General features: G+C 46.2%; 1 protein-coding gene across 2 annotated transcripts in view; it reads right to left on the bottom strand.

Annotated features, from left to right (window-relative positions):
- LOC121530643 (armadillo repeat protein deleted in velo-cardio-facial syndrome homolog) overlaps positions 1 to 23,737 on the bottom strand; it is a 344,238-nt gene that overhangs the window by 152,134 nt on the left and 168,367 nt on the right. Inside the window, exon 1 of one of the 2 annotated variants that reach the window (XM_045226832.1) lies at positions 4,606 to 5,133. The exons of the other annotated variant lie outside the window; for it this stretch is intronic. Coding sequence (XP_045082767.1) covers positions 4,606 to 4,629 — 24 coding nt within the window. The 5' untranslated portion in view covers positions 4,630 to 5,133. Of the gene's footprint in view, positions 1 to 4,605; positions 5,134 to 23,737 lie in introns of those variants that run through there. 2 annotated transcript variants of the gene reach the window in all.

Raw genomic sequence — 23,737 nt, 5'->3', positions numbered from 1 at the left:
CTATGATGGGGCCTCTCTGGGGCCTCTCTCTCTGCCTGCTCTGGTCACCCTCCACAGGACAGAGGTAGGCTATGATGGGGCCTCTCTGGGGCCTCTCTCTCTGCCTGATCTGGTCACCCTCCACAGGACAGTGGTAGGCTATGATGGGGCCTCTCTGGGGCCTCGCTCTCTGCCTGCTCTGGTCACCCTCCACAGGACAGAGGTAGGCTATGATGGGGCCTCTCTGGGGCCTCTCTCTCTGCCTGCTCTGGTCACCCTCCACAGGACAGAGGTAGGCTATGATGGGGCCTCGCTCTCTGCCTGCTCTGGGATTGTTTACTCTGTTATCTGCCTGAAGTGTTTATGGTGTTGGAGGCAAGGAGAGGAGGAACTAACTACTCTCATTCCCACGGAAACGGGGCAAGCCCTATCCCCAGAGCAGGCACGCATTAAGTAAATAAGCACTGCATGGGACACAATGGCTGCTCCTCTGTCACTCGCCTCCAGTAATGTGTGTAAGCTAACTCAGTCTCTGCATGGCCTCATCTTAAGGATTTATTTCACAGCCAAAGAGAGAAAGGAACAACACTATCAATCACCAGCACTCATTGACAATCCATTGGAGGTTGCAGTAACCCACAAAACACATTGTAATGTATGCAGGAGGGTTTGCATGAATTTATGCATGCATGCATACAGTACACACACACACACACACACAGAGAGAGAGCAACCATCTCATTATTGCACCACGTCTTTCTCCCCGACACCGTTTATTCCCCAAACACAGAGACAGATATGAAAGCATCCATCTCCAGGCCTGTTTCCTTGCTCGCCTTTTTAATTCCATCAGCCAATGATGACAGCTAGGCAGCCGCCGCAGGAGAGGCAGGAAGGGAGAGGCAGGCAGTAAAAGTCTGCATTCCAAAAGGTACCCTATTCACTATATAGTGCACTACTTTTGACCAGGGCCAACAGGACTCTGGTCAAAAGTAATGCACTATGTAGGGAATAAGGTGCCATTTGAGACGCAGCCAAAGAGAGACAATATGTTTCCGTCTGTGGCCGGGGGAGTCAGTAAGCGAGTGAGTGAGGGAGTGAGTGAGAGAGTGCAGGCCAGGCCAGGCTATATCAGTCACCTTGTCAGCCTGCCAAATGGGTTACGAGAGAGCAGCCGTGGCCTCTCTGTGGCGGCCCCCAGGGTATGGTGAGAGGCGCGCGCGGCATGTCTCCCTGACCCCCCTGCAATATCACAGGACACCCCAGATACCTGATGGCCAGGCCAGCAGCATGTTCATTCTATAGGCCTATACCACAGAGAGAGGGGAGGGTGGGGAGAGTGGGTATTCCCATACCTCCATATCCGGTTACCCAGGCCTGGCACCCACTAAACCCCAGTAGAGTAAGTGGGCGGGGTGGGTTGGAGAGGATGCGGAGAAGTTTCATGTCAAACATCGGCAAGTCACATGGGTTATGTGTTAAGAGTAGGCGTGGGAGCGGAATGGGAAACATGGGTAGTATGGGAGGCATGCCAAACGCTGGATCCATTTTCGGCCAAGCCATCTGGACTGGAGTCACCAGGCACCTCCAAGCCTCCCCCGTTCCCTCCTCACAAGCCTCCCTCCCAGCCTCCCTACCTTCCCCTGCCCACTAGAACAGCACTCATGACCAAACAACATCCCCGGGCAGTGGCCTTTCAGCACCATCTCCTATCTCCACCAGCCACTCACTGTCTGTCCATTCGGGTCACTGACATTTTTGTCTACAATTGTGCCAAACAATGCCGCTCCTCATGCACTACATGTCTTCAAAGCACTGCCTTCCAACACAGAGGCACAATGGCAGCCTGAGCAGACAGACAGAGAAGACAGACAGAGACGAGGAATGGAAATAAATACAGGGATGGTTGGTTGGTGTATGCATCGTCTTCCCCTGCAGGAGAGTGTGGGAGTCAGATTACTTTAATTTCACCCAGGAATCAAACAGCGTCTGAGGGAGTGAAGCCTTAGTTAATACATGTGAAACCCCCATAAACTGTCAGACTGACAGTGGCCCACACTTAACACTAACTCTCTGGCTGTATTCAGGTGGTTTCTCCTTACTCAGCCGTTGAATGGAAAAATCTGGGACTGTGTCCCAAATGGCATCATATTTCCTTAATAGTGCACTACTTTTGACCAGGGCCCAATGTGGGACGCACTCAGATTCTGCACCTGTAGACCTCAGAGGAAGATGATTACTATCTGCGTTTTGGAATATTTTCCTTTTCCCTTTTTCTTCACGGTGAAATCTCCCATTATCCCTTTTTCACAAGGGTGAGCAGTCTTGCCTGCACTAGCGACACAGGCTATTCTGACCAAGCAAATGTTTAGGGAGCCACCCTTTGGTCTGCAGAGAATTTAAAAATAAGGCAAGTTTAAATTTAACTCAGACATGGTCAGACCGACCGAGTCATCAGCAATAATTGAGGGCTGAGGGAGTAATCTTCATTGGGTTAGGATTCATTTAACATAAGCTGCCCTACTGCTGCTGCTTTAAGATGGGTTCAGGACACAGGAACATCTGTGCAATAGTACTCTACTCTCTACTCCCCCTGCCTGCCCTCTGCTCTGTGTCTGTACCTGTGTCTACTCTCTGATCTGCAGCATGTGTAGCTTGACCAGACCACCACAGAACTGTATATCCTCGAGGTATAGAAATAGACTGAGATATCTGATCCCCACACGATACATCACAGCTGAAGCCAAGGGATGGGTGAGGAGGTTAGAGGGGGTTACATAGACCTTTCAACTTTTGGCCCTTAAAAAGGCAGACATCGCTCAAAGATGACAACAAAAACAACAGAAAGACTGCAACAACACTGACCCCTGGGCAATCCATTTAGGGCCTGGGGAAGGTGTGTGTGACAGGGACAACCACCCCCGCAGCAGGTGTTCTCTCACTGAGGAACTTCCAGCCGGGTTGAAAAGGTTGGCAGAAGCGGGTCTCGATGCCAGCGCACCCTAAAGCATGAAAGGCATCTCCAATGGCAACAGAGGTCAGGGACACGCAGCATTCTGCACATCCACACTACATTTTGGGAACGCACCCTAGAGAGGTCACACGTTGGTGACACACTCAGGCATCACTGAGCAATAAGGCCTCATAAGATTACTGGAAATACACATGCACACACACACACACACACACACACAGTATAGTATGAGAGAGTCAAGGGTGAAAAGAACTCATGGATAGAAAGAAAATACAATGATTTTCTTTTGGCTCCAACCCGTTGCCAGTTATCAAGTAGCCTCCATCCTCAGGGCCGCCGTTAACAGGTGATCAGAGCAACATCAATAGTTGACAGGCCAGGCTTTTCTAAGTCCACCCTCCACCCCATCCATCCCAATATACTGCAGAGGGGACTGGGAGGAGGGAGGAGGAGGAGATGGGAATGAGCAGTTGACTTTATTCAAAGCTAGATTTATTGTCTCTGAATCTTTTTTTTTTTATATATACGAGCAGTGCCAAGCTCGGCAGGGAAGAGCGCATTCTCACAGCGTAGGATGCTTTGCAGAAAGACACTTCCAACACCGCACACACACTCAATTTCAAACACACAACAACAAAGACAGTAAAAATCACACTAACAAAAGCACATTCCTCTGGTAGACTAACTGTGCTCCTGAGAAAAACAAAAGGCTGAAATAGTTGTCCTCCAGCAACCACAGCTTCGTTTGGCCCTTACAGGGAGGTTATAAATCCAGTCTTGTGGTCGCCCTGGCTCTTACAACCAATCGTTATAGAGAAACTTCCAGCACATCACTTCCACCGCTCACCCTAAATGGGATCCAAGATATTACATAGGGCTACTGTGGGGGTCATCAACAGAACTCGATATGTGTATAATCTGGAAATCAGAATGTTACTGATAGACTTCCAGTCTGTGGCAACGTGCATAGACTACCCATATATGATACCGATGACTGCTTACAAGGCAGTAGTCCCATCTATATACATCTGTATGCTCTTCTCAGAGTACACTACAGGCTACATATAGTGTAAATAAATAGTTAATTACATTACGTAAAATTAAAATAAATAAAAAATCACCAGGAATTCCCACGCAAAAAAATATTTTCCCAAGTATTCTCTAGAATAAATACATATTGTGTCTCAATGTAATCAAGGTATGAAATTATTGTTATTTTCAAATCCAATCTCTTTTTGGACTTGTGGAGTGGTGGTCAATTTGCAGTGTACAAATTATTATAATTATGTTCCGGCCCCCCCGACCATCCGCTCCGACAAAAATCAGCCTGCGGCTGAATCTAGTTGCCTACCCCTGCTCTAGAGACTAGTAAACACACGCATACACCACACTCCTCCTGAAGGACAATGCAAAAAATACATTATATTTCCAGTTACTGAAGATGTTTTGCGGGAAACTGACAAAAACACTGATGTATAATTTCACCTCCCAGGACAACAAAGCCTCACATATCAAACATGAAACATCATTAACCCTCTATCATCCAGCACAATGACCATATACAAAAGGAAAACACAGGAGAAGTAGAGAGAGATGGAGGAGGAAAAAGATTGAGACTGAAGGTTGAGAGAGCGAGTAATCACAGTACTAACCTGTTTCACTTCAGCAGGCATCATTCAAATCCCTTTGTTAAACCTCCTCCAAAAAAGCTAAAGAATTTCCTTCTTTCTGAAAAGTTATTCCCCCCCCCCTTTTGTCTGTAGTTCCTTATTTCCGTAAGCGCAAAGGCAGCTCAGAGGCAGACAGACATTCTCTCTCTCTCTCTCTCTCTCTCTCTCTCTCTCTCTCTCTCTCTCTCTCTCTGAGAGGGAGGAAAAATGCCTGCTCTTTCCTCTGCTCAGCGGAGATACTGAAATGTTCAGCCGTATGGACAAATCAAAGACGGTAGTAGGAATCCAGTGAAGGAGGGGAGAAAAACAGCACACTCTCTCTCTCTAACAAAAGTTACCCGGAGAGAGGAACAAAACACTGGGTTTAAGAGAAAAGAGGGAAGGAGGAGGGGTGTGTGAATAGAATAGTTCCCAGACAGGCAGCAGTTTCCCTGTGTTGTGAGAGTATAACAGCTTCGACCCTCTGTCTATCTCCCTCCCTCTCTCCTCCTCATGCAGCATCTATGCAAAGGAAGTCCCTGACAGGGGAGTGGGAGTGGGGGGAGCTGACAGACAGATGCAGCTGAAGCATACACATACAGAGAGCCCTGCACTGGCCCCACCCCATCCCACCGACATGCCAAAGGAAGGGGGAGAGAGATAGAGTTCCAAAAAAGGTCCAGTTGCCAGGACCACAAATACAAATTCCATCTAGACACCGTTGCCCTAGAGCACACCAAAAAATATAACTACCTCGGCCTAAACATCAGCACCACAGGTAACTTCCTGAGAGACAAGGCAAGAAGGGCCATCTACGCCATCAAAAGGAACATTAAATCAACATCCCAATTAGGATCTGGCAAAAAAATACTTGAATCAGTTATAGAACCCATTAGCTTTATGGTTGTGAGGTCTGGGGTCCTCTCACCAACCAAGAATTCACAAAATGGAACAAACACCAAATTGAGCCTCGGCATGCAGAATTTTGCAAAAACATCCTCCGTGTACAATGTAAAACACTAAATAATGCATAATTAGAACGATACCCACTAATGATCAAAATCCAGAAAATAGTCATTAAAATCTACAACCACCTAAAAGGAAGCGATTCCCAAACCTTCCATAACAAAGCCATCACCTACAGAGAGATTAACCTAGAGAAGAGTCCCCTCAGCAAGCTAGTCCTGGGGCTCTGTTCACAAACACAAACAGACCCCACAGAGCCCCAAGACAGCAACACAATTGGACCAAAAAAAATCATGAGAAAACAAAAAGAGAATTACTTGACACATAATTAACAAAAAAACAGAATACCTGACCACTGTGACAGACCCTAAATTAAGGAAAGCTTTGACTATGTACAGACTCAGTGAGCATAGCCTTGATATTGAGAGAGGCCGCCGTAGGCCAGTGGATGCTCCTCAGAGGAGGAAGGGGAGGACCATCCTCCTCAGTGAATTGTATAAAAATAAAAATAGTAAAACATTTAAAAAAGTTAGCCTTTTTGATAAAACTATACTAAATATATTCACGTCACCAAATAATTGATTAAACCACACTGTTTTGCAATGAAGGTCTACAGTAGCCTCAACAGCACTCTCTGGGGTAGCACCATGGTGTAGCCGGAGGACAGCTAGTTTCCGTCCTCCTATTGGTACATTGACTTCAATAAAAAACCTTGGAGGCTCATGGTTCTCACCCCCTTCCATAGATTTACACAGTAATTATGACAACTTCCAGAGGACGTCTTCCAACCTATCAGAGCTCTTGCAGCATGAACTGATATGTTGTCCATCAAAGGATCAGATAATTAATCTTGTACTGAAAGCATAAGCTACTGTCACAACTTCCTCCAAAGCTGCCTCCTCTCCTTGTTCGGGCAGGCTTCGGTGTTCGTCGTCACCGGCCTTCTAGTGTCACGCCCTGGCTCTGGGGACTATGTTATGTTGAGCCAGGGTGTGTAAGTCTATGTTTTGTATATCTATGTTGGCCTGAGTGACTCCCAATCAGAGGCAACGAGTGTCAGCTGGTTGTCTCTGATTGGGAGCCATATTTAACTATCGGTCTTTTCACTTTGTGTTGTGGTTTCTTGTTCCTTTTGGTTTGTGTGTATCGAAGGACTTCACGTTTCATTCGTTGTTTTGATCGTGTGATCTAGTTAATAAATATAAATATGTTCACCCGCAACGCTGCGCCTTGGTCTCTCCATGACGATCGTGACAGAAGAAACCACCAAGACAGGACCAAGCAGCGTGAAGAGGAGAGAGGAAGGACCTTGGATCAGGGGAGTAGGAGTTTCGGCTGGGCCACGCTAAGTGAAGAGGAGAGAGGCTGGTCTATGAAGCAATGGATCGAGAGTCTGGCGAGAGCTAGGGAGGCCTGGTCCACGGGGAGGAGAGAACCCCAGAATTTTTTTAGGGGGGGGCTCACGGCGTGGACGACGGGGGCAGCAGGAGGCCGCGATGGAGCGGTCCAGCGGGTGTGAAGAGGAGGCCGCCAGGTTAGGGGGCCACTGGTCACAGAGGAGAGGAAAGTGTGGAGGCACGGCGAGAGGTACTGGGGTGTATTACCAGTCCGGTCCGGCCCGTTCCTGATCCCTGCATAGGGCCAGTGGCGTGTGTCCCCAGTACGGTTCGGCCTGTTCCTGCCTCTCGCACCGAGCCTGTGGTGGCGTCGTCAGCCCTGTCCGGCCCGTTCCTGCTCTCCGTACCAAGTCGGTGGTGCGCGTCGCCAGCCCAGTCCGGCCCATCAAGCTTCCCGCACCAAGCCAGTGGTGTGCGTCGTCAGTCCGGCACGCCGTTCCTGCTCTCCGCACCAAGTCTGTAAGTGCGCGTCGCCAGACCAGTCCGGCCCATCAAGCTTCCCGCACCAAGCCAGTGGTGTGCGTCGTCAGTCCGGCACGGCCCGTGCCTGCTCTCCGCACCAAGTCTATGGTGCGTTTCGTCAGCCCTGTCCGGCCCGTTCCTGCTCTCCGCACCAAGTCTGTGGTGCGCGTCGCCAGCCCAGTCCGGCCCATCCAAGCTCCCGCACCAGGTCAGTGGTGCGCGTCGCCAGCCCGGTCCGGCTCATTCCTGCTCCCCGCACCAAGTCAGGGGTGTGCTTCGTCAGCCCGGTCCGGCCCGTTCCTCCTCACGCATCAAGCCAGGTGTGTGCGTCGTCAGTCCAGCACAACCCGTGCCTGGGTCATGTCCGGGCCGGATCCGCGGAGGCGGAGTGCCCACCGGTCCCTCCCCCTGTTGTGGTTGTTTGGCGCGGCCGAGTCCGCGCCTTTGGGTACTGTCACGCCCTGGCTCTGGGGACTATGTTATGTTGAGCCAGGGTGTGTAAGTCTATGTTTTGTATATCTATGTTGGCCTGAGTGACTCCCAATCAGAGGCAACGAGTGTCAGCTGGTTGTCTCTGATTGGGAGCCATATTTAACTATCGGTCTTTTCACTTTGTGTTGTGGTTTCTTGTTCCTTTTGGTTTGTGTGTATCGAAGGACTTCACGTTTCGTTCGTTGTTTTGATCAGGTGATCTGTTTAATAAATAATATGTACGCATTCAACGCTGCGCATTGGTCCTCCTCCTTAAGCGAACGTGACATCTAGCCACTGCCGCTCCATATCTCATCATTCCATTTGTTTTGGCTTGTCTATTACACACACCTGGTTCACATCCCCTCATTAGTATGTGTATAAGTGTTCCCTCTGCCCCCTTGTCCTTGTGGGTGATTGTTTATTGTGAGCAGATAGTAGCTTGGTTGAGCTCAGCGTATTTTGTATTGCCGGGTATTTTCCCTGTGTGCCTGTTTGTTCCAGTGTGCCTGTTTTGCGCACTGGACTGGTTAACGCTGTATTACGGAATAAACTCTGTATACTGTGATTTACCCTCCTGCGCCTGACTCCTTCAAATCACGCATCACAGCTACAGCTAACTAGCACTGCATAAAATGTGGTGAGTAGTTGACTCAAAGAGAGAGAAATACAATAGTTGAACAGTTTTGAACAAATTAATTTCTTCAAAAATGAAGGAGAAGCAAGAGAGAGAGAGAGAGATAGCTATTTTTCGTTGTATTTTTTTCACTTTCACTTACTTAGCTAACAAATGCAGCTAGCTAGTTTAGCCTACTCAAACAGCCAGCTCAAACAGAGAGGTATGCTATGTTAGCTAGCTGGCTATGGCTATCCAACAGCGTAACACTTCCAAGTCAAGGAAAGCTTTTACTAATTTATTGCCACCGGGGCCCGCCAGTGTAACTGCTAAACTGCTTCCTGTACACTGTACTGCATAATTGTAACAGGTTTACTAAAACATTAGTTATAGTAGCTATGTTGACTATGATGTTAGCTAATATGGTGACAACGATGTAGGCTGTGTGTAGCGGTTAGCGGTTATGTTATGGAGGTTTGGCTTGGAAAGGTTTTTTCGCCTGGTCACAAGCGAATGGAAAAGGTGAGAGGAGGAGAGCGTGTAGATGTGAGAAGGAATTATACAACAAGCAAAGTGATCATGCTGTTTGTACAGTATGTGGCTGCTACGAAAGTGAACTGTGTTTGCGGGTGATCATGGGTGTATTCATTCCGCCAATTCTGTTGAAAAACATTTCATAAACGGAAGCAAACGGAATGAAACAGGGATAACAGGGACATACCTGAATTTGTCCAATAGAAACTCTTGTTTGCAACTATTTGGACTAAATTTGAGTATTATGTAGTAGCCTAAACCTATCGATGTTACATTGAGCTGGGTGAATGGAATATGAATGACAGTCATCCAATATGCTGTAATAGAAATAAAGCCATGCTCATGAAAAAAAAAAATCCTTCCTAATCTTAAATGACACCGACCGCCACTGCCATAGGCAGACCTGGCTCTCAAGAGAAGACAGGCTATGTGCACACTGCCCACAAAATTAGGTGGAAACTGAGCTGTACTTCCTAACCTCCTGCCAAATGTATGACTATATTGGAGACTCATATTTCCCTCAGATTACACAGACCCACAAAGAATTCGAAAAACAAATCCAACTTTGACAAACTCCCATATCGATTAGGTGAAATACTTCAGTGTGCCATCACAGCAACAAGATTTCTGACCTGTTGCCACAAGAAAAGGGCAACCAATGAAGCACAAACACCATTGTAAATCCAACCCATATTTATGTTGATTTGTTTTCCCTTTTGTACTTTAACTATTGTAGTTAATGTAACAACACTCTACATAGCCATAATATAACATTTAAAGTGTAATGTTTACTGTTTATTTCTGATTGTTTATTTCACTTGCTTTGGCAATGTAAACATATGTTTCCCCATGTCAATAAATCCCTTTGAATTGGAGAGAGAGAGAGAGAGAGAGAGAGATACAGCGCTCTTCCCCAAAAGAGGGGAGGGCACCCTACACTGCAAGTTTTTACACACTCTCTCTCAACTCTTTGATCCCTTTCCTTCACTTACTGCACTTGATATGAGGGGGGAAAACTGCCGGCGTAAAATAATTCAGCTATAATACTGTGACCCAAAGTGAGGAAGAATGTTAATCTAATCATGTAAATGTACTTGGCCAAGACTAAGACAGGAGCTCAAGCAAGCGACTTTTCTTTATAGGACACAACTTTGTGAAGGCTTGACTACACTTTGGAAAAAATACCTAATACAAAAAAGGCCAAAATCCTCAGAAGAAAGGGAAATGGCTGAGGTTTGCATTCCCTAGCTGTGCATAGTATTATATCAGTTCACTTCTCTGTGGAAAACAACTACTCGAGTCAGTCTTCAAGAGAGACTATTTTACATAAAACCGCAGTCTGCATCCCAGCATTTTATGATCTTCAAATTACACACTTAATTATTTACCGACAACATAGCCTTTACAATATTCTCACATTACCCATGACACGGTGCTAGGCGCTCTGCAACACTGAGCAGCGCGTAAAAAAAATAAGTTATAAAAAATCCATCGCAGGTCATCAAACACAATTAGTCATTTTCTTGCCTGTCTGTCTGTCGGTCTGTATTTGTCTGGGAACAGCTGGAGAAAAGGTTAATGTACTGCAACATGCCTCGCACTGACAGACACCTCAGCTGAAGCTGCATCTGGTAATATCATGTTTTCTGCTTCCCTGAGAAAAGGAGGAGAGGGAGAGAGAGAGAAGAGAGGGGGAGTGAGAGGGAGAGAGAGAGAAGAGAGGGGGAGTGAGAGAGAGAGAAGAGAGGGGGTGAGGGAGAGAGAGAGAGAAGAGAGGGGGAGTGAAAGGGAGAGAAGAGAGGGGGAGTGAGAGGGAGAGAGAGAGAAGAGAGGGGGAGTGAGAGAGAGAAGAGAGGGGGAGTGAGAGGGAGAGAGAGAGAAGAGAGGGGGAGTGAGAGGGAGAGAGAGAGAGAAGAGAGGGGGAGTGAGAGGGAGAGGGTGACAGAAATAGAGAGAGAGCGAGAGGGAGAGAGAGAGGAACTAGCTAAATCAGTTGACAAGCTGCGAGACACCATCTCCTTCTGGTAAATGTATGCAGGTCTATCAGCAAGGTTGGAACAAGCACCAGTCTGATAGCTACAGTACATGAGGATGTGTGTGCTCACAGTAGCAGAGCCTGCAAAAACGGAATCTCATGACTGTCAACAGTATGCAATTCTTTCCAAGAAAATGTCAACTGAGCAATATTGAGGATGACTATGTTCTCTTCCCATTACTGTAACAAAGGGAGTTTTCTCTCCCTATTCAGTGAAATAATAACATACTAGCCTGCCGGTGTTTGGAAGGCCTAGGAAAGGGCAAGTATAGCTTAGGATGCCTATACCATCTCAGAATGCTACTCCTCCTTAAAACTCATCAATTCAACACCACAATACTTGAATACAATCATTTTGGCACTCACAGAAATCAAATTTAATCACATTTTATTGGTGACATGCGCCGAATACAACAGGTGTAGACTTTACAGTGAAATGCTTACTTACGAGCCCATTCCCAACAATGCAGAGTTAAAAAGTAAGACACATATTTTCTGAATAAAAAGGAAATAGTAACACAACAAAAACAATAACAAGGCTATATACAAGTTGTACCAATACTGAGTCAATGTGCAGGGTACCAGGTAGTTGAGGTAATACAGTATGTACATGTGGGTAGGGGTAAAAGTGACTAGGCAATCAGGATATATAATAAACAGAGTAGCAGCAGCGTATGTGAAGAGTGTGAAAGTGTGTCTATGTGTGTGTGTGTGTGTGTGTGTGTGTGTGTGTGTGTGTGTGTGTGTGTGTGTATGTGGCGTCAATATGCATGTCTGTGTGTATTTTGTGTGTGTGAGTGTATGTGGAGGAGTTTAACTATACTTGTGGGGACCAGGAGTCTCCCAAGAATAGTAAACAAACAAACATTTGACCAATTGGGGACATTTTGTTAGTCCCCATAAGGTCAAATGCTATTTCTAGGTGATTTAGGGTTAAGGTTAGAATTAGTGTTAGAATTAGGTTTAGGGTTAGGAGCTAGGGTTAGGTTTAGGGTTAGGTTTTCGGGTTAAGGGTTAGGGAAAATTTGATTTTGAATGGGACTGAATTGTGTGTCCCCACAAGGTTAGTTAGACAAGACTGTGTGTGTCAGTGCAGTATGTGTGTGTGTCTAGTGAGTTTGCATAGACACAGTGCAAGGGACAATTACGATAAATGAATACATCATAATGGGGGTCAATGTAAATAGTCCAGGTAGCCATTTGATGAACTGTTGAGCAGTCTTATGGCTTGGGGGTAGAAGCTGTTGAGGTGCCTTTTGGTTCCAGACTTTACGCTCCAGTACTGCTTGCCATGCGAAAGCAGAGAGAACAGTCTATGACTTGGGTGGCTGGAGTCTTTGACAATTTTTAGGGTCTTCCTGTGACACAGCCTGGTACAGAGGTCCTGGTTGGCAGGGAGTTTGGCCCCAGTGATGTACTGGGCCATATGCACTACCCTCTGTAGCGCCTTGCGGTCGGATGCAGCACAGTTGCTATACCAAGCGGTCATTCAGCCAGTCAAGATGCTCTCAATGGTGCAGCTGTATAACTTTTTGAGGGCCAATGCTAAATCTTTTCAGCCTCCTGAGGGTAAAGAGGCGTTGTCGTGCCCTCTTCAAAATTGTGTTGGTGTGTTTGAACCATTAAAAGGTCCTTAGTGATGTGGACACCGAGGAACTTGAAGCTCTCGACCCGCTCCACTACAGCCCTGTCAACGTGAATGGGGGCGTGTTCAGCCCTCCATTTCCTGTAGTCCACGATAAGCTCCTTTGTCTTGCCCACATTGAGGGAGAGGTTGTTGTCCTGGCACCACACTGGCAGGTCTCTGACCTCCTCCCTATAGGCTTTCTCATCGTCGTCAGTGATCAGGCCTACCATCGTCGTGTCGTCGGCAAACTTGATAATGGTGTTGAAATCGTGCACGGCCACGCAGTAGAGGGTGAACAGGGAATACAGGAGGGGACTGAGCACGCACCCCTGAGGGGCCCTCGTGTTGAGGGTCAGCGTGGCGGATGTGTTGTTGCTTACCCTCACCACCTGGGGGCGGTCCATCGGGAAGTCCAGGATCCAGTTGCAGAGGGAGGTGTTCAGTCCCAGGGTCCTTAGCTTAGTGATGAGCTTGGAGAGCACTATGGTGTTGAATGCTGAGCTGTAGTCAATGAACAGCATTCTCACGTACAGTAGATGTTCCTTTTGTCCAGGTGGGAAAGGACATTGTGGAGTGCAATAGAGATTACGTCATCTGTGGATCTGTTGGGGCGGTATGCAAATTGGAGTGGGTCCAGGGTTTCTGGGATGATGGTGTTGATTTGAGCCATGACCAGCCTTTCAAAGCATTACATGGTTACAGATGTGAGTGCTTCGGACGGTAATAATTTAGACATGTTGCCTTGGCATTCTTAGGCACAGGAACTATGGTGGTTTGCATGAAACATGTAGGTATTACAGATTGGGTCAGAGAGAGGTTGAAAATGTCACTGCTCTGAGTACCCGACCTGTTAAATCGTCTGGCCCTGTGGACTTGTGAATGTCAACGTGTAGCTGGTGCTCTCATGCATGGTTCAATGTTGCTTGCCTCGAAGCGAGCGTAGAAGGCATTCAGCTCGTCTGGTTGACTCTGGCCACTGGGCAGCTCTCAGCTGGGTTTCCCTTTGTAAGCCGTGATAGTGTGCAAGCCCTGCCACATCCGACTAGAGTCAGAGCCGGTGTACTAGGATTCGATCTTAGTCCTGTATTGATGCTTTGCCTGTTTGATAGTTCGTCAGAGGGCGTAGCGGGAATTCTTATAAGCGTCCGGATTAGTGTCCTGCTCCTTGAAAGCAGCAGCTCTAGCCTTTAGCTCAGTGCGGATGTTGCCTGTAATCCATGGCTTCTGGTTGGGATACAGCTGAAGTCGGAAGTTTACATACACTTAGGTTGGAGTCATTAAAACTCGTTTTTCAACCACTCCACAAATGTCTTGATAACAAACTATAGTTTTGGCAAGTCGGTTAGGACATCTACTTTGTGCATGACACAAGTCATTTTTCCAACAATTGCTTACAGACAGATTATTTCACTTGTAATTCACTGTATCACAATTCCAGTGGGTCAGATGTTTACATACACTAAATTGACTGTGCCTTTAAACAGCTTGGAAAATTCCATAAAATGATGTCATGGCTTTACAAGCTTCTGATAGGCTAATTGACATAATTTGAGTCAATTGGAGGTGTACCTGTGGATGTATTTCAAGGCCTACCTTCAAACTCAGTGCCTCTTTGCTTGACATCATGGGAAAATCAAAAGAAATCAGCCAAAACCTCAGAAAAAAAAGTGTAGACCTCCACAAGTCTGGTTCATTCTTGGGAGCAATTTCCAAACGCCTGAAGGTACCAAGTTCATCTGTACAAACAATAGTACGCATGTATAAACACCATGGGACCATGAAGCGTCATACCGCTCAGGAAGGAGACGCGTTCTGTCTCCTAGAGATGAACGTACTTTGGTGCAAAAAGTGCAAATCAATCCCAGAACAACAGCAAAGGACCTTGTGAAGATGCTGGAGGAAACAGGTACAAAAGTATCTATATCCACAGTAAAACGAGTCCTATATCGACATAACCTGAAAGGCCGCTCAGCAAGGAAGAAGCCACTGCTCCAAAACCGCCATAAAAAAGCCAGACTACGGTTTGCAACTGCACATGGGGACAAAGATCATACTTTTTGTAGAAATGTCCTCTGGTCTGATGAAACAAAAATAGAACTGTTTGGCCATAATGACCATTGTTATGTTTGGAGGAAAAAGGGGGTAGCTTGCAAGCCGAAGAACACCATCCCAACCGTGAAGCACGGGGGTGGCAGCATCATGCTGTGGGTGTGCTTTGCTGCAGGACGGACTGGTGCACTTCACAAAGTAGATGGCATCATGAGGAAGGAAAATTATGTGGATATATTGAAGCAACATCTCAAGACATCAGTCAGGAAGTTAAAGCTTGGTCGCAAATGGGACTTCCAAATGGACAATGACCCCAAGCATACTTCCAAAGTTGTGGCAAAATGGCTTAAAGACAACAAAGTCAAGGTATTGGAGTGGCCATCACAAAGCCCTGACCTCAATCCTATAGAAAATGTGTGGGCAGAACTGAAAAAGCGTGTGCGAGCAAGGAGGCCTACAAACCTGACTCAGTTACACCAGCTCTGTCAGGAGGAATGGGCCAAAATTCACCCAACTTATTGTGGGATGCTTGTGGAAGGCTACCCGAAACGTTTGACCCAAGTTAAACAATTTAAAGGCAATGCTACCAAATACTAATTGAGTGTATGTAAACTTCTGACCCACTGGGAATGTGATGAAAGAAATAAAAGCTGAAATAAATCATATTATTATTATTATTATTATTATTATTATTATTATTATTATTATCTACTATTATTCTGACATTTCACATTCTTAAAATAAAGTGGTGATCTAACTGACCTAAGACAGGGACTTTTTACTAGGATTAAATGTCAGAAATTGTGAAAAACTGAGTTTAAATGTATTTGGCTAAGGTGTATGTAAACTTCCGACTTCAACTGTATGTACATACGTCACTGTGGGGACAACGTCGTCGATGAACGTATTAATGAAGCCGTTGACTGATGTGGTATACTCCTCAATGCCATCAGATGAATCCCAGAACATATTCCAGTCTGTGCTAGCGAAACAGTCCTGTAGCTTAGCATCCGTTTCATCGGACCACTTCCGTATTCAATTTTTGCTTGTAAGCAGGAATCAGGAGGATAGAGTTATGGTCCGATTTGCCAAATGGAGGGTGGGGGAGAGCTTTGTATACCGTCTCTGTACGTGGACTAAAGGTGATCTAGAGTTTTCTCCCCCTCTGGTTGCACAGGTTACATGCTAGTAGAGATGAGGTAAAACGGATTTCAGTTTTCCTGCATTAAAATCACCGGCCACTAGGAGCGCCGCTTCAATGAGCATTTTCTTGTTTGCTTATGGCCTTATCCAGCTCCTTGAGTGCAGTCTTAGTGCCAGCATCTGTTTGTGGTGGTAAATAGACAGCTTTGTAAATAGTATGGTATACAGCTTATCATGAGGTATTCTAACTCAGGCGAGCAGAACCTCAAGACTTCCTTAATATTAGAGATCGCTCACCAGCTGTTAATAAAAGAGACAGACCACCCCCCCGATCTCACCGGACTCTGCTGTTATGTCCTGCCGATGCATAGAAAAACCAGCTAGATGTATATTATCCATGTCCTCGTTCAGCCATGACTCTGAGAAGCATTGTATATAACAGTTCTTAATGTCCTGTTGATAGGATAGTCTCGAACAGAGCTTGTGCAGTTTATTCTCCAGCGAATGCACATATGCCAATAGAACAGAGGGTAGAGGGGATTTCTTCATTCGCAGCAGTCTCATCAGGGTGCCGTCCTCTATATCGTCGTCTGTTCCTTCTTCAAGTGTCTGGGATTTGGGTCTGGTCCGTGATAATCAATGGCTTTCACCTCCGACTCATTGAAGTAGAAGTCCTCGTCCAAATCGAGGTTAGTGATAGCTGTTCTGATGCCCAGAAGCTCTTTTCAGTCATACAGTGCTTTCGGAAATATTCAGGCCCCTTTACTTTTTTCACATTGTTACTTTACAGCCTTATTCTAAAATGTATTACATTATTTTTTTCCTCATCAATCTATACACAATACCCCATAATGACAAAGACAAAACAGGTTTCTGAAATATTTGCAAATGTATTCAAAATAAAAAACAGAAATACCTTATTTACATAAGTATTCAGACCGTTTGCTATGAGACTCGAAATTGAGCTCAGGTGTGTCCTGTTTCCATTGATCATCCTTGAGATGTTTCTACAACTTGATTGGAGTCCACCTGTGGTAAATTCAATTGATTGGACATGATTTGGAAAGGCACACACCTGTCTATATAAGGTCCCACAGTTGACAGTGCATGTCAGAGCAAGAACCAAGCCATGAGGTCGAAGGAATTGTCCGTAGAGCTCCGAAACAGGATTGTGTTGAGGCACAGATCTGGAGAAGGGTACCAAAACATTTCGGCGGCATTGAAGGTCCCCAAGAATATAGTGGCCTCCATCATTCTTAAATGGAAGAAGTTTGGAACTACCAAGACTCTTCTTAGAGCTGGCCGCCAGGCCAAACTGAGCATGCACAATCGGGGAAGAAGGGCCTTGGTCAGGGAGGTGACCAAGAACTCAATGGTCACTCTGGCAGAGCTCCAGAGTTCCTCTGTGGAGATGGGAGAACCTTCCAGAAGGACAACCATCTCTGCAGAACTTCACCAATCAGGCCTTTATGGTAGAGTGGCCAGACGGAAGCAACTCCTCAGTAAAAGGCACATGACAGCCCGCTTGGAGTTTGCCAAAAGGCACCTAAAGGACTCCCAGACCATGAGAAACAAGATTCTCTGGTCTGATGAAACCAAGATTGAACTCTTTGGCCTGAATGCCAAGCGTCACATCTGGAGGAAACTGGCACCATCCCTACGGTGAAGCATGGTGGTGGCAGCATCATGCTGTGGGGATGTTTTTCAGCAGCAGGGACTGGGAGACTAGTCAGGATCGAGGGAAAGATGAACGGCGCAAAGTACAGAGAGATCCTTGATGGAAACCTGCTCCAGAGCGCTCAGGACCTCAGACTGGGGCGAAGGTTCACCTTCCAACAGGACAACGACCCTAAGAACACAGCCAAGACAACGCAGGAGTGGCTTCAGGACAATTCTCTGAATGTCCTTGAGTGGCCCAGCCAGAGCCCGGACTTGAACCCGACAAACATCTCTGGAGAGACCTGAAAATAGCTGTGCAGCAACGCTCCCCATCCAACCTGACAGAACTTGAGAGGATCTGCAGAGAAGAATGGGAGAAACTCCCCAAATACAGGTGTGCCAAGCTTGTAGTGTCATACCCAAGAAGACTCGAGGCTATAATCGCTGCCAAAGGTGCTTCAACAAAGTACTGAGTAAAGGGTCTGAATACTTATGTAAATGTCATATTTACGTTTTTTATTTTTAATACATTTGCAAAAATGTCTTTGTCATTATGGGGTATTGTGTGTAGATTGATGAGGGGGAAAAACGATTTAATCTATTTTAGAATAAGGCTGTAACGTAACAAAATGTGGAAAAAGTCAAGGGGGCTGAATACTTTCCGAATGCACTGTAGGAAACGATGGCGGAAACATTATGTACCAAAAAAGTTAAGATCAGCACAAAAAAATACACAGAATAGTGTAAAACGGCCGCCATTCCCTCCGCCGCCATTCCCCTGAACATGCCAATGCAATCAACACTTCCCAACAAATCCCTTTTCCCTCCTCAATTTCACAAACTCTTTCTCACTCCTTCTCCCCTCTCTCCTCCCTTTCTTTCTATGATTGTGTGTGTCGGTGTTGGAGCCCCCAGACGGCCACACTGCCCAGGTCTGGTTGATTGAGGCTGTGGGAGAGAAAGACAACAGTAGTAGCTCTTATTCTCTGACACATTCCTCCTCTGGCAATAATCATTTCCTCTCCATCCCGCCAAAGCTGCACTCAGACACATGGAGTGTGAGACAGTCCACATTCCAGACCTCACTTCTGCCACTCTGCCCTGCTGTAATGACTTCATGTGCAAAGTCAAGAGGCCCTTGGTCTGCTACTGGCCAAAAGCAGTGCATAACTCGCTCTCTGTCACCCAGACCCACACCTGCCCCAGTCCCAGACCTGCTGGATGGGTAGAAACGGTGCGTGCAATGGGGTTACCATGACAGGGCTGCCATGACTGATGTGACTGATGTGACAGGTATACCTACAGAGCTCCTGGTGCACATACGCTGCTGTCACTGTGAATCCCTGCCAGTCTCTGTGGCGGATGGCAGAGCCGGGGTCCCCTCACTGCGCCTCTGGCCAAACCATATTGGTAGACTATGAGCTTTAACATAGTGTAGAGCAGTGGTTCCCAACTCCGGTCCTCGAGTACCCCCAACAGCACACATTTGTTGTAGCCCCGGACAAACATACATGATACAACTCATTCAGGGCCTGGTGATTAGTTGACAAGTTGAATCAGGTGTGCTTGTCCGGGCTACAATAAAAATGTGTATTGGTGTAGAGGATAATCTCAAGGCTTTAAGCAAGGCAGACACCAACATTTGTCTTGAATGTGTACTTCTTAAACCCAAAATATTGTTGGAATGAAACTTCTGGTCCTGGTTTGCTGTGCCATTTACATGCTTGTAACTCATGCAGTAAAAATGTCGCACCAGTACCTGAAACGTATTAGCATAATTAAAGCAAGGCTTTGAAGAGCCAAACACCTCTAAACTACAAAGCACATGGAGCATTCTGACTGTTTTCAATTTAGCCATCCAATCAGGTGAAGGGGGTCAGGGTCTGGCCTTGTTTGGTTATATACACAACTAGTCAGTGAGGCAGAAGGTCACATTCCTGGAGTGGCACGGGGTCTAGTAAAGGAGAGAGCGAGAGAGACCCCCTTATTTTAAACACATGGGTCGCTCCATGGCCAGCCGTGGCAGGACGTATTGTGACTCTGACTCCAGGTCAAATTAGACTATCATGGTCATCTCTCTAACAGAGACAGACACTTAGTGCTGTCCAGAGACCAGACAGACAAACGCAACACTGCCCCACCACAACCTAAAGCAATACACAGACCTTCTATGAAGCCATCGTTAAGTCCCGGAGGGGGAAAAAATTGAAGCGATTTTCAGAAACTCTTAGTGCTTTTAGCTAGTGAATGCAATGGTTTAGTTGATTGGGATCAAATGTAAAAAACAAATTGTATTTGTCACATGCGCCGAATACAACTGGTGTAAACTTTAACGTGAAATAGCCCTTCCCAATGATACAAAATACAGTGGCTTGTGAAAGTATTCACCCCCCTTGGCTTTGTAGAGCCACCTTTTGCAGTAATTACAGCTGCAAGTCTCTTGGGGTATGTCTCTATAAACTTGGCACATCTAGCCACTGGGATCTTTTCCCATTCTTCAAGGCAAAACTGCTCCAGCTCCTTCAAGTTGGATAGATTCCACCGGTGTACTGCAATCTTTAAGTCATACCACAGATTCTCAATTGGATTGAAGTCTGAGCTTTGACTAGGCCATTCCAAGACATTTAAATGTTTCCCCTTGAACCACTCAAGTGTTTGCTTTAGCAGTATGCTTAGGGTCATTGTCCTGCTGGAAGGTGAACCTCCGTCCCATTCTCAAATCTCTGAAAGACTGAAACAGGTTTCCCTCAAGAATTTCTGACCAGTTTCCCTGCTGATGAAACACATCCCCACAGCATGATGCTGCCACCACCATGCTTCACTGTGGGGATGGTGTTCTCGGGGTGATGAGAGGTGCTGGGCTTGCGCCAGAGATAGCGTTTCCTTGATGGCCAAAAAGCTCAATTTTAGTCTCATATGACCAGAGTACCTTCTTCCATATGTTTGGGGAGTCTCCCACATGCCTTTTGGCAAACACCAAACATGTTTGCTTATTCTTTTCTTTAAGCAATGGCTTTTTTCTGGCCACTCTTCCGTAAAGCCCAGCTCTGTGGAGTGTACGGCTTAAAGTGGTCCTATGGACAGATACTCCAATCTCCGCTGTGGAGCTTTGCAGCTCCTTCAGGGTTATCTTTGGTCTTTTTGTTGCCTCTCGGATTAATGTCCTCCTTGCCTGGTCCGTGAGTTTTGGTGGGCGGCCCTCTCTTGGCAGGTTTGTTGTGGTGCCATATTCTTTCCATTTTTTAATAATGGATTTAATGGTGCTCCGTGGGATGTTCAAAGTTTCTGATATTGTTTTTATAACCCAACCCTGATCTGTACTTCTCCACAACTTTGTCCCTGACCTGTTTGGAGAGCTCCTTGGTCTTCATGGTGCCGCTTGCTTGGTGGTGCCCCTTGCTTAGTGGTGTTGCAGACTCTGGGGCCTTTCAGAACAGGTGTATATATACTGAGATCATGTGACACTTAAATAAAGTCAACCTGTGTGCAATCTAACTAATTATGTGACTTCTGAAGGTAATTGGTTGCACCAGATCTTATTTAGGGGCTTCATAGCAAAGGGGGTGAATACATATGCACGCACCACTTTTCCTATATTTATTTTGTATACATTTTTGAAACAAGTTATTGTTTTCATTTCACTTCACCTATTTGGACTATTTTGTGTATGTCCATTAAATGAAATCCAAATAAAAATCGATTTAAATTACAGGTTGTAATTCAACAAAATAGGAAAAACGCCAAGGTGGATGAATACTTTTGCAAGGCACTGTAATAATACAAAATGTAAATAAAATAGAAACACAAGAGGAGTAAAATAAAATACACTAGAATGGAGCTACAGTATATACAGGTAGTACCAGTACCAGATCAATGTGCAGAGGTACAAGCAGTGGCGGCTGGCCGATAGAGGGCGCTAGGGCGCCGCCCCCTTAAATAAAATTATTTAAAAAAATAAAATAAAAAATAAATAAAAATAATAATAATAATAATAAAAACATCAGTATGTCAATATTTGTGTGTTTGAAATATGGAATGCACACAGTAATATGTGTAAGATATGATAGAAAATCATATTCACTTTCTCTCTGAGAACCTGAGCCCTAGGACCATACGTCAGGACTACCGGGCATGCTGACACCTTGCTGTCCCCAGTCCGCCTGGCCTTGCTGCTATTCCAGTTTCAACTGTTCTGCCTGCGGTTACGAAACCCCTACCTGTCCCAGACCTGCTGTTTTCAACTCTTAATGATCGGCTATGAAAAGCCAACTGAGAGACCTGAGCCCTAGGACCATACGTCGGGACTACCGGCCGTGGTGACTCCTTGCTGTCCCCAGTCCGCCTGGCCTTGCTTCTATTCCAGTTTCAACTGTTCTGCCTGCGGTTATGGAACCCCTACCTGTCCCAGACCTGCTGTTTTCAACTCTTAATGATCGGCTATGAAAAGCCAACTGAGATTTATTCCTGATTATTATTTGACCATGCTTGTCACTTATGAACATTTTTGAACATCTTGGCATGGTTCTGTTATAATCTCCACCCGGCACAGCCAGAAGAGGACTGGCCACCCCTCATAGCCTGGTTCCTCTCTAGGTTTCTTCCTAGGTTTTGGCCTTTCTAGGGAGTTTTTCCTAGCCACCGTGCTTCTACACCTGCATTACTAGCTGTTTGGGGTTTTAGGCTGGGTTTCTGTAAAGCACTTCGAGATATTAGCTGATGTAAGAAGGGCTATATAAAATAAAATTGATTGATTGATTGATATTCGCAACCTTTCCTCTGCCTGTCAAACGCCTCGTCAGCTCTGGGTGATACAGAAAGTGCCCCGAGGAGGCGGGTCTACGTAGCAGTTAAGCCAATTGCTAATTTAAGATATGAATGTATGACATAAAATGTAGCTAATCAGCGATTTTAATTCGAATCCAAGGAGGGCGATTATTTTATCGCCCCAAGCTCGCCCCTGATAAAATAAGGACCGGGCTCCAGTGGCGCCATTTTTACTAGACGACAATGGCGAGCGCAAACGTTACTCCTCCAAGACCCAACCCTAACTCGGTGAAATCTCTCCTCCAAGATCCGTTTGAGAGGAGAACTTTGTCAGAGAAAGTTCGGGTGAAAGAGCTGGGCCCAGATCAACCTGACCTCTCAATCAGACAGCAGGCTAGCGAGAAAGGGAAGCAGTATATGCGCGGCTTCTCCCGTAGCTGGTACACCAGGAAGGCTTGGCTAGCTGGGTGCACTGATGCTAATGCTTTATTTTGCTTTCCGTGCTTGCTTTTTTAAAACGACGGGGTCAGATTCAGCATGGACAGGTACCGGAGTGAGGGATATGAAGCACCTGTCAGAGAAGGTAAAGAAACATGAGAACACCAGGGCACACATGGACAACTCTGTAAAGCTAGCTGTATTAGGAAGGGTGAACATTGCTACGCAGCTGGATGACGGCCACAGGATTGCGGTGAGGAAACACAATGAGGAGGTGGATAAAAACAGGCACATTCTATCCAAAATTATCGATTGTGTGAAGTTCTGTGGGGCTTTTGAGTTGGCCTTGCGTGGGCACGAGGAGACTGACTCCTCGGACAACCCAGGCATTTTCCGGGGCTTAGTGGATTTTGTTGCCTCCCTCGACAGTGTGCTGGAGGAGCACCTGAAGACAGCTACCGTTTTTAAGGGCACGTCAAAGACGATACAGAACGAGCTGTTGGACTGTATGCTGTCAGTGCTTAAGGATTACATCCTGGAGGAAGTAAAGAGTGCTGATTTTATCGCCATTCAAGCTGACGAGACGACTGACGCTTTCCACCCACTGCCAGTTGGTGCTTGTGATACGCTACATCGATGCTAAAAGTAACGTCCAAGAGCGTTTTTTCGAGTTCATTTTGATCGAGAACGCAACCGCCGACACCATCGCTACAGCGCTGCTGGAGAGGCTCAGCACCATACTCTCACATGGACAAAAGGCCAAACTTATTGCCCAGGCTTACGACGGAGCAAGTGTGATGAGGGGAGCCACCGGCGGAGTGCAGCGTAAAATAGTGGATGTGTACGAAAATGCGCACTACGTCCACTGCTATGCACATCAGCTGAACCTCATCATGCAGCAGGCTACTTCACGCATCCCCAGGATCGGTACTTTCTTTTCCGACCTTGCAGGATTTTCTGCTTTCTTCTCCAGG

The sequence above is a fragment of the Coregonus clupeaformis genome, chromosome 18, assembly GCF_020615455.1.
Source record: "Coregonus clupeaformis isolate EN_2021a chromosome 18, ASM2061545v1, whole genome shotgun sequence".
In the NCBI taxonomy this organism is placed as follows: domain Eukaryota; kingdom Metazoa; phylum Chordata; class Actinopteri; order Salmoniformes; family Salmonidae; genus Coregonus; species Coregonus clupeaformis.
Note: the sequence above shows the minus strand (reverse complement) of the source record. Positions and strands in the feature narration are given on the sequence as shown.